The sequence below is a fragment of the Trichomycterus rosablanca genome, chromosome 27 (assembly GCF_030014385.1).
Source record: "Trichomycterus rosablanca isolate fTriRos1 chromosome 27, fTriRos1.hap1, whole genome shotgun sequence".
In the NCBI taxonomy this organism is placed as follows: Eukaryota; Metazoa; Chordata; class Actinopteri; order Siluriformes; family Trichomycteridae; genus Trichomycterus; species Trichomycterus rosablanca.
In genome coordinates, this window is record NC_086014.1 from 11,909,854 (window position 1) to 11,920,525 (window position 10,672).

General features: G+C 42.0%; 1 protein-coding gene across 1 annotated transcript; it reads right to left on the reverse strand.

Annotated features, from left to right (window-relative positions):
- Positions 1-2,425: 2,425 nt before the first annotated feature.
- On the reverse strand, positions 2,426-10,401 carry slc22a31 (solute carrier family 22 member 31). The gene is made up of 10 exons (XM_062989726.1): positions 10,012-10,401; positions 8,542-8,645; positions 8,170-8,324; positions 6,910-7,078; positions 6,378-6,523; positions 5,933-6,041; positions 5,480-5,694; positions 5,245-5,356; positions 4,160-4,572; positions 2,426-3,695 (listed from the first exon to the last, which is right to left on the reverse strand). The coding sequence occupies exons 1-10, from the start codon at positions 10,399-10,401 to the stop codon at positions 3,601-3,603; spliced, it is 1,908 nt and encodes a 635-aa protein (XP_062845796.1). The 3' UTR covers positions 2,426-3,600.
- Between the last annotated feature and the right edge of the window lie 271 nt (positions 10,402-10,672).

Consider the following 10,672-nt stretch of genomic DNA (forward strand, 5'->3'; position numbering starts at 1 on the left):
ATAGACAAGAGCATCTTTAATACAACACTTCCCTCTGCTGGTATAACTGCAGAATGCACTACATATCATTTTATCTTTATCTTTATTATTATTATTATTATTATTATTATTATTATTTGTAGTAGTAGACCTACCAAATTCACGGGAAATGTGCTTAATTTCACGGACATCATCACAGATTACACGGATTTGTAAAGAAAAGAGCCCCATTTCACGACAGTCATTAATAACACTCACAAACTGAATGATAGGATCAATAAAAGCTAGAATACAGAGCACAGCTTACCTTACTAACTCCATCTGAACCACAGAATCCACAGTTCTCCAGTCTCAGTTACCTGAGTGCTGTGTTTAGCTGCTTTACTCTTCCACATCTTGGACATGTTGACTAACCGATTGCTGGTGTAACTGAGCGAGTTTAGAGTTTGCTGAGTTTATAAAGAAATAAATAAACTGTAGATAAATAAGCAATCGGGATTTAAAAACTGTAAGGGTAATGTTTATATTCTTTATACCACAGCACTTTTATAAACGTGCAAAAGGTTTATTTCTTTGCACATTCCTTTTTCTTTTTCTTCTTCTTCTTGGTTTACTGGCGGGTGACATCTCTTTGGTGCATACCGCCACCTACTGTACAGGAGTGTGTTTGCACATTCCGGCTTGTCAGTGACATTTTAACCCAGTGATGGTGACTCCTCAGTAAGGAGAGCAGCTATTGGCTGGCCTAAAGGTCGCTACATGACGGCATCGCCTAATTTGCATGTCATTGACCCTGTAGAAGAGAGGAATAACAAAAAGTGAGTAAAAACACCCTAAATATGTTTAGAACTACAAATGAACTTTGTTCTGTTAATTATTGTTTTATTTTTGTCATTTTTGTGAAATACAGGGCAGTTGTAGCCTAGTGGTTAAGATACTGGTCCAGTAATCAGAAGGTTGCCGGTTCAAGCCCCACCACTGCCAGGTTGCCACTGTTGGGCCCTTGAGCAAGGCTCTCAACCCTCAGTTGCTTAGATTGTATACTGTCACAACTGTCGCTTTGGATAAAAGCGTCCGCTAAATGCCAAAAATGTTTGTTTGTTTATTAGGACACAGTCATGGACAATTTTGTATCTCCAATTCACCTCATTTGCACGTCATTGGACTGTGGGAGGAAACCGGAGCTCCCGGAGGGGAGAACATGCAAACTCCACACAGAAAGGACCCGGACCGCCCCACCTGGGGATCGAACCCAGGACCTTCTTGCTGTGAGGCGACAGGGCTACCCACTTAGCCACTGTGCCGCCCTGCCAAAAATGTAAACGTAAATGTCATCGAAATAGGCCATCACTTCTCCTGTACCAAGTACTCCACACTACAGGGGATGGTGTCACTGGAAGCATGACTTATTACAGCAAGCCGCAGAGTGACACACACAACGAATAAGAACCAGATCTTTGAGGTCATATTCCTCCTTCAGCACTTTATGGACCCCATAATTACTCCCCATCATAACAGAGGCATTGTGAGTCCCTGTCCCCAGGAGTTTTTCTTTTTTAAGACAACAGTTCTCCAAGAAAGCCACAACAGCTAAGGCTATAGATCTGGTATCTCCTCCATCTAACTCAACAAGCCCCGGAAATGTTGAGACAATTGTGTGTTTGGTGTCACTAAAGTACCTCATCACAACCCCCAGGTACTTAGAAACACTTACTGCAGAACAATATGTGCTTTCACATCCGAGGCTCCAAACGTCTCCAATAACAGCAGAAAAAGTCACTAGATTTGTTGCTAGTCACTTTTTTTTTTTTAAGAGTCGCTAGAGGGTCTGAAAACTCACTAAATATAGTGACAAAGTCGCTAAGTTGGCAACACTACATTACATTTTCAGCATTTAGCAGATGCTTTTATCCAAAGCGACCTACAGTACTGACAGTATATTGTCCAAGCAATTGAGTCATACGGGCCTTGCTCAAGGGTCCAACAGTGACAACCTGGCAGTAGTGGGCCTTGAACCAGCAACCTTTCGATTACTAGTCCAGTACCTTAAGCGCTAGGCTACAACTGTCCTGTGCCCACATAAATGTGAAATACACAGTGAAAGAGTAAAAAACAGCAGAAGTGAAACACTGACTCCAGTCCACTGCTGTTGGGTAATGCAGCAGCAGATGGGCCTGTAGTGAGCTGCATGTCTAGAACAGCCCGCTGTTTTTGAGCATATGTTGGCTGAACAAGAGCTGAACCCTTCTGAATACCTTCAGATATTATTGTTATTCCTCTCAGGTAGTGCTAATTACACAATCATTTATATATACTGCTCAAAAAATTAAGGAAACTTCAAATAAATGTAAATCTTCCCAGTTAGGAAGCATACGCGAGGATCAATCTGTTTCACCTGCCTGGACTGGGACTGTGGTGAAATAGCAATTGACAGACATGACAAGCATATAAATATAAATTTTATTACATTATATATGTATAAATTACAAAGATAAGAACTTGCACACAGTTTTCATGCTTCACCAGAATGGATTAGTGGTTTCATCTGTTTGCAGCAGCGTTCACTTCATTAGTGCTCTTCATACCACAGTAAGAGAACAATAGCATTAAAAATAAAAGGACATTCACATCGTGTTATTTATAAAATAAGGTTTCAACACCTTTCAGTAAGTTTGGCTCAAATAGTGCTCCGGAAGGAAGAGTGGCATGTGATTCCTGTAATAAAAACACAAGGCCAGCAAAGTGGACGAGGTCTGGAGCTCATAATCCCGGGCATCAGAGCACAAAAAATATGTAAACAGCATTAAATACGAGCATTCAACACATGACATGGGGATTTATAGCTGCAATCTTTAACTTCACAACTGAGCTTAGTAATGCTTTATCTGACTGACTATATCAATTCTAGAGTTACGACAGTGCCATCCAGGTCATGTTATACGTCTCACAGCAGCAAATCTAGCCAGCAGGACTGGAATACCAATCATGTTAATAAACACGTTCCTCACTCTTCAGAGGGTCAACATTAATTCTGACTTCCACCTGGGACACCAGGGGACTGGCTTGACTTGCTCATTTACACCTCCATACCCTGTGGTCATATCAATCTCATGGCACTACAGGCAGTGAAAATATATAAAAGGCAGGAGCATATACTTCAGCTGATGAGGTGCGGCCAGCAAGTCCTAGTGGACAAGCAGTGTGGCAGCAAACAGATTACCCAGTGAAAGTAGGTTCAAAATCAGTGCCTTTGTAGGATGTTTATTGATTGTTTCTGAGGAGGCATATCAAGCATCGAAACATGCTTTATATTATTTAACATCAACCAGTCAGTGTTTCTGGCATAATATAAAACATGTCGCTCACAGGGGAAAGCTGAAAATGAGACGAAGGGTGACCAAAGAGCTCTTAGTTTAAATTTCATCAGGTAAAGAATGAAGAGGTAGTCCTGGAGGAAGCATATGCTAGACCTTGTCCTGTTCAGCTGAGACTATTGTGGAATTGTTTAGTCTGGTGAGACACTGAGATTCGGGTTCGACTCTAAGCGGTGCTATCAGCCGGCCGGACATCTACTTAGACACGATTGGGGTGGGGGAATCTGGGGAGATAGCTAAATTCCTGCTATGGATTTGTGCCCTGTACAGAATATTCCTGCCCGTTTCCCACTGACACCAGATCTCGCTGCGACCCTGACCAGGATAAGGTGGTTGACAAAACTGAAATAAAGTGAAAAAGAAAAACACATCAGGTCCATCATGTCATCGGATCGATATCAGTCAACAGCAGATACTCAAAGCTTACATACTGGTATCGCATTATACGTGGAAAGAACAAGTCTGGGACTTTCCCAGCTGCATTTATTAAAAAATAATGTCCAAATTTGATATAATTTCAGTGTTTCCATTAGTATCAGCCTTGGTGTAAATAATTATTCGAGGTCAGAAACAGCAGGCCTGTTTTTGCAGTATTATTGTGTAGTACATTGAAAACTGTTTAGCGATCTGCAGCGCCCTCTGGCGGACAGATTAAGAATTGTTCAAACTGTTCCCAGTGGAAGACTCTCGCAGCCCAGTGTTTATGTCACATGTTTAAAAATCTAAAACAGATAAATAAAAAAATAATAAAAGTTCTTGTTGTGAAACTGATAAAATAATGAAGCAATGCTACGACAGAACATCACCGTGCTGTGCAGCTCCATCGCCGTGCAGCAGTGTTGTTTGAGACGCCCCAGCAATCTTATACGATACTGTTTCTTTGTTAAGCATCTTCCTGGTGGCGCTGAGCAGGCGCGAGTAGTTCTCCGGGTTGTACTGGGACGGCGGATGGCGACGGCTCAGAAGGGGCAGGTCGTCTCTGTCTCTAGGAGAATCGAAGAGCGCAGGCCTGCGCAGATTCTCCCCGTCTTTCATGGAGTCGGCCAGAGCTTTGCGTTTGCTTTCGGGCAGCAGCATGATGCAGAGCACAGAGAGAACGGCGAATGAGGCAAAAACCACATGGTGCAGGAAGTATCCGCCGTTGTTTTGCAGCTCCATCAGAGAGGAAGCGGCCTTGCCCACACTGCCGGCAGCCATGACCAGTCCCAAAGCACCGCCGCTGAGACAGAGAGAGAAAAACTGTACTGCATAAAATGGATAAGGACTTTCTCATGTGCCCTGCCACTGTCCGAGTGTCCAGGTTAAGTTACACAACCTTTACCCCAGATTCATCAGCTGGATTGTGACAACAGTCACCACCAAAGCCTATAAGTGGCAGCTGCAGACTCCACATAATATTGCTGCCCGATGAAGGTTCAAGCCAACATATCAAATATTTTTTTAACCACTTAAGCAGTCATGCATTCTGGTTAAGGTACAACAGGGAGTAGATGAGGAAAAATAATGTGCAGGCTTTTAGAGGTGTAGTGGAGCTTATCAGTGAAGGAAATGCTGCATAGTAGAAGGAGTGTTGCTGTAGATCATCACGCAAGCTCAGACAAAACTGTTTTTTTTTTTTAGAAAAGCCACAATGACACTGACCCAGACTGCCGTTACATACATGCGTTTGCTAACTATACACACACACAGGCTGCTCCCGCTATGGGTCACCACAGCAAATATTTCGTCTGCATATTTGAATTTGGCCTTGGGACCGGCAGCTTTCGATGCCTTGTTATTTTATGACTTTATTTATTTATTTATTATTATATTATATATTATTATTTATTTATCATTTTAGCATATCCAATGCTTTAGCAAACACGAGTTTAAGTCTGTGAACAGAACCTACCGTACAACAGTGGGCATGACTTCACTGGCGAAGAACACGCTGAGCACAGCTAGAGTCTGAGACGAGAGGAGACCCACAAACGACAGCACCAACACCAGCCCCCCACGCAGATCTAATAAACACACACACACACACACACACAAAACAAGGAAAAGTCATTGTGTATATAAGTACGCAGTAAAATGTTATGATACCTGTATTGACACGAATGTATTTAAAGCCTAGAGAAGCTTACATGGTATAAGGGCCAGCAGCAGCAGTGAGGACAGGCCTGTGATGATGGCAGCCAGCAGTAAGATCCCTCTCCGACCCACTCGATCCACCGTCAAACACAAGAACCCACACGCCCCTGCTCCTGTCAGAGCCCGCAGGAAATAGCTGAAGTAGAACTGGTATGAGTAGCTGTGGAGGTTCCGAGTGAAGCAGTACTGGATCCCCGTACCGATGAAGCTGCAGAAAACATCGCACAGATACACAGAGTAAACATCAGTATCAGGATTACGACTTTTGTGCTTTTGATGTGCTTTGGTTGTAGCTTTGCAGGCATTTATTTTAAATGTGTCACATAAACCTTACAATCAGGTCATTTATGTAGATTAGTGCAGGTGAGTCTGAAGAACCCATGTTTGGGAAGTGAGGTTGTCAATAACATCTAATGTTAAAGAGACACTGTCTGTATGGAACTTACAGGGTAAACGCCAAGATGAGACAGTTTCTCCAGATAACTCTGGTGTGCCGGAGCTCAAGGACGTGGTGGTACTTCGGCTGGGGGTCCTCAGAGAATGCCACATCTATCTCTGCACAACAGTAAAAATGTAAGCTAGGATAAGAATGTAAATAAGAATGTAAGCTAGGATGAACAGATCCCATATGAATCCAAGCTGTGCTATCGGCCAGCCAGATGTCTTGGGTGGCCAAAACCCTGCGATGGGTTGGCACCCTGTCTAGGGTATACACCGACGTTCATTTCTCAGGTTTGCATTCCAGAACACATTTAGACAAATACAATTTCTGCCATGTTTAAGTGGCACAGTGGTCTATTACACTGGCCCAACATCGCTCAGATCAGGATTTGAGTTTGAGCAGTGCTATCAAACTGCTAACAACAAGACTGATTTAAACAGCGAGTGTACCTGTCAGTAGAGTCTCCGCCGGGTAAATCTCTTCATTTCTACACACTCCGTTTCGAGTAGAGAACAGCTGCAAGCATCTCTTGGCTTGAGGAATCTGAGAGGTGGCCAGAAGCCAGCGGGGAGACTCCGGGAACACAGAGGGCCAGCTGTTCAAAAACACAAAACCCTCTATTCAGTTACCACATACACACTAATGACATTTACAGAGACACACACTCATATGGGCCTTCACACACAAACCCACTGACTCAAACTCACACAATCTAATATTCCACACGAGTTCCAGTGTAGTTATAGGCTAAATCCGACATCCTATGATTTGTGAGTAACAAGCAACACATGATTGCACAGCATATGCATGGTTGCATTTTAAATTTACATTTAAGGGAGCTCAGGTGGCACAGCAGTATGCTTAAATGCATTGCTAAGGTTGGGTTTGGCTTATCATATTATTTAGCTACTTTAATATCCAAGTCACTAGAGAAACCACACAATAGTAATATTAAATATGGCTGATAAGCAGCAGACTAACCACCAGTAGGAGAGCAGCAGCAGCAAAGGTACAGTAACCACAGCCTGAAGCACGGGCCAGTCACCGCACAGCACGGCCAGCCCTGGCATCAACAGCTCAGCAAACACAGAGAAGAAACCACTGATCATGGAGACCATCAGCCGGTGAGGAGGATCACACAGCTCCACACCTGCAGATTCAACATAAACATACCTGATGTATTCATAATGACACAATGCAGTTATCCCAAAATGTCTTATTCACAAAAGTATTCAGGAGCCTGGCTGTGGAAAACATTCCATTAACAAAAAAATCCTGATGAAAGCTTCTTTACTGTTTGTTCACAGGTTGCAGTCAAAGTGTGTAAAGCTGTGTGAAATTCTTTAACAGTAACAACAAACGACCCTCACTGCTGTGAGTTTATGTCCCGCTAGTTTCCTAAAGTGAGTCAGGAACAAAAGAGCTTACTCCCTTGTTCCTATTATTCTCCAACTCGGCTCAACTCTCTATATGACGTTACTTCTCAGATTTTTCCACCTGGCTTGAATTTTTTGTCTGACCTCAGTAGAATCTGAACGTACTGTGAGTGCATTTTTTCCTCCTGGTTCCACCCTGTACCACCGTCTCCACATTTTAGATCCCCCACACTTTTACGCAACCATCTGAATGGGGTTCTCGGACTGGCTGTACAAATGCACAGCATACTACAGCCATGATTTATTAAGATCTTAAAGGGTACTAATCAATTCGAGTGGACATGAAGTAAGGAGGATTTAAAGCAAGAGGCTAAAGAGTTAAACCAGAGATAAGCTCATAAAACAGCTACTGCTAAAATAATATTAAATAAAAAAATGCAGCATGCATCAAGATCTGTAAATGCCAATGCTGTGTGTAAAATTAACTATATTTAGGTATGAAGGAGGTAAAGATGTAATATTTTTGTACTTTTTTTATTCAGCACATATTATTTTACTGTTTTGAACATTTTATATGGCCTAGTTGCTTCAAAAACTGGCTTGTAAATTATTAAATGTCTAGTGTCTAAACAGTCACACGCACTGGGTTACTTGGACAAGACGTGCTGTAAGAAGTTAGTAATGTAACAAAGTACAACATGTTTACAGAGAGATACAGTGTATCACATTAACCAACTTCTATGTACTAAGACAAGGTACTGAATGCCTTATTTACACTGCATCATGTTCTATCACATTCAGTGTGTTGAAACTAAAACATGTATGTGTGTGTGCAGTCATAAGACAAAGTGTAAATAAGACTTACGGGCAATGTACGAAGACAGAAAAACACCAGCAAACACAGTGCCCTGGCACAGACGGAGCAGCTGGAACACCACAGTATTGCTGGAGAAGCACACAGCAACTCCGAGCAGACCTGACAGACACACAGAGAGCAGCAGAGCACGACGCCGACCCAACCTAGAAAAAACACAAACCTGGAATGACTCTAATCACAAACTTCATCACATCAATAAATATCTTGACAAATGACATTCTTATGGAAAAAGCCAAAGGAGTCGTTTAAAAATGTCATTTTTCATATAAGTTTTAGTAATATCAAATGTAGAGTGATAAAAAGGAGCTTTCAAACTAATTAAAGTCCAGCTCAGGAGTGGTTTAGTTCATGAAAACTTACCAGTCACACACGGTGCCAAGCAGCACGTATCCGATTATCCAGCCGGTCACGAAGCAGATGTGCTGCAGGGGAATCTTCCAATAATCCTCACACACCAAATTCCACTGAAAACACCAAACAACAAATAAAGATATTTAAAACATAGACAGGTTTTCCAACTAAAGTTCAGCTATGTAAACAGGATGTTATGCATATAAAGCAAACTGATTATCATTACTGAAAGAGAATAAATCAATCACAGGGCTAAAAAGGTCATTTGGTCGCGTCAGTCTAACACTATTCACAACAAGCTTATCAGTCATTTTAAAATGTATTGGCTTTTGAAGTCCAGTAAAGACTTCATTTGCACTCAAAGAAACCACTTTTATAACCATCGTCTGGCTGTATGATTAGTCTTCCTTCCTTACACTGAGAGGACATGCAGTGGGAAGCATAATCATGGGGTTGAGGCCTCAGGAAACCTGAACAGGAGGCTGTGAGTTTATGCTGTAAGCTTAGCAAATCAAGTTAAACATGTCACAGAGTTCACAAGTCTTCCTAATCACACTGTTATCCTTGATTCCATAGATTTATATGTATGAATCTATGCAATATACATGGAATGTCCAGTGCAAAGCCCTAACCTTCAACTGCTAAAACTCTATTAAGTCATAATTGTAAATCTGTGTAAGAAATGTGAGGTAATATATCCATTGAACGATACAGCAAATGAACCAAGAGAATAAATGATGTCATATTTTAGAGTAGTAAGATATTTTGTTCATACTGTCATGTCACAATTATTCAACCCTATATAATACTGCTGAAAGTCAACCCTTCAACTGGTTCATCTGTGATGTGCTATATAGAAACCACCCAGAGATTCAAGCCTGCACCGTTCTGAAAACTAGAGGATGATGAGCAATGAGTACAAGAAGATTTCCTAGAAGAGTTCCTAGAGACGCCATTGGGAGTATTTTCCAGAAATTCCAAACTTATGGCGAAAAATTCCATAGAGAAGCGAGAAAGCCCAAAATTCCACCCAGGGGCATTAGTAATCCTATCAGGACAACAAATAAAAACCCAGAGATACTGTGAAAGACTTACAGGATGTCCTAATGACAAAAATGTGACGGTGGCAACCATACGCATTAATCTAATCTGCAAGAAAGAGTTCAAGGAAAAATCCTTGAACAGGAATACAAAGAAGATAGCTGGCTAGAGATTGTGTACAGTATTAAATGTGTGCATGCAACTGTCAGTTTAATTCTCTCCTTCAGGTCTCATCTATTTCAGATGGTCATGGGGGGCTCCATTGTGTCTTCTATTCTCTATAGTGGGTGAGTTATGATGAAAACGGGTCTACAATGATCTTAGGACTGTAAAAGGTAACTAAACAAACATTATCCATGGTAATAACACACAATGAGATGTAGTTGATAAAGTAGAACCCCTGTAGGAGAACATTACTGCACCACTCATGTGAGTTACCTCTGTAACAAAGTTGCTCCGGAGTCCAGCAGCTTTGCCATATCTCCATCCTCTGGTACACGGCACCACCTCTCTGTGCACTCTGTCGGTCAGGTTGGTCCAGTTTTGTGGGTATTTATAAAGCTGACAGTGGCTCAGTCCTGTTCCGTTAACCCAGGGCACGGTGAAGCTGAGGTACGCCTGTCTGGAGAGGTTACTGAGCAGTAATGAGGGCGGCAGTAACTCCGGATCCGTCCGGCACTGATACGACTCAGGAACCAGAGTTAAGAAAATGTCACAGAAAACGTTTAAAGAAACAGCAAAGTGCGGAAACCACGTAAACACTGTTACAAGTCTGTTATAGCGCCCGAATCCTCCAATTTGAGGGAATATTTTGCTTTCGAACTCCATGTTTAACCTGAGAACAACGTGTCAACAGCCAGCTGAGCTGAGAGTCCCACTGAGAGCTCACCGCTGAGGAGTGAACATAAATACAACAGCGAATCGATTCCTTAAATCCATTTGAACGACTCTGAAATGAATCGATACACCAGCATGTTTGTTTACTGGAGGTTCCAACAGTGCGTTTATTTCTACAAAATCAGCACAATTTACGTTTCTTAAGTAGTAAACAGCATATTTGGGGAAAAAAATACTTTGTGATTATTCAGGTGCCATCAAA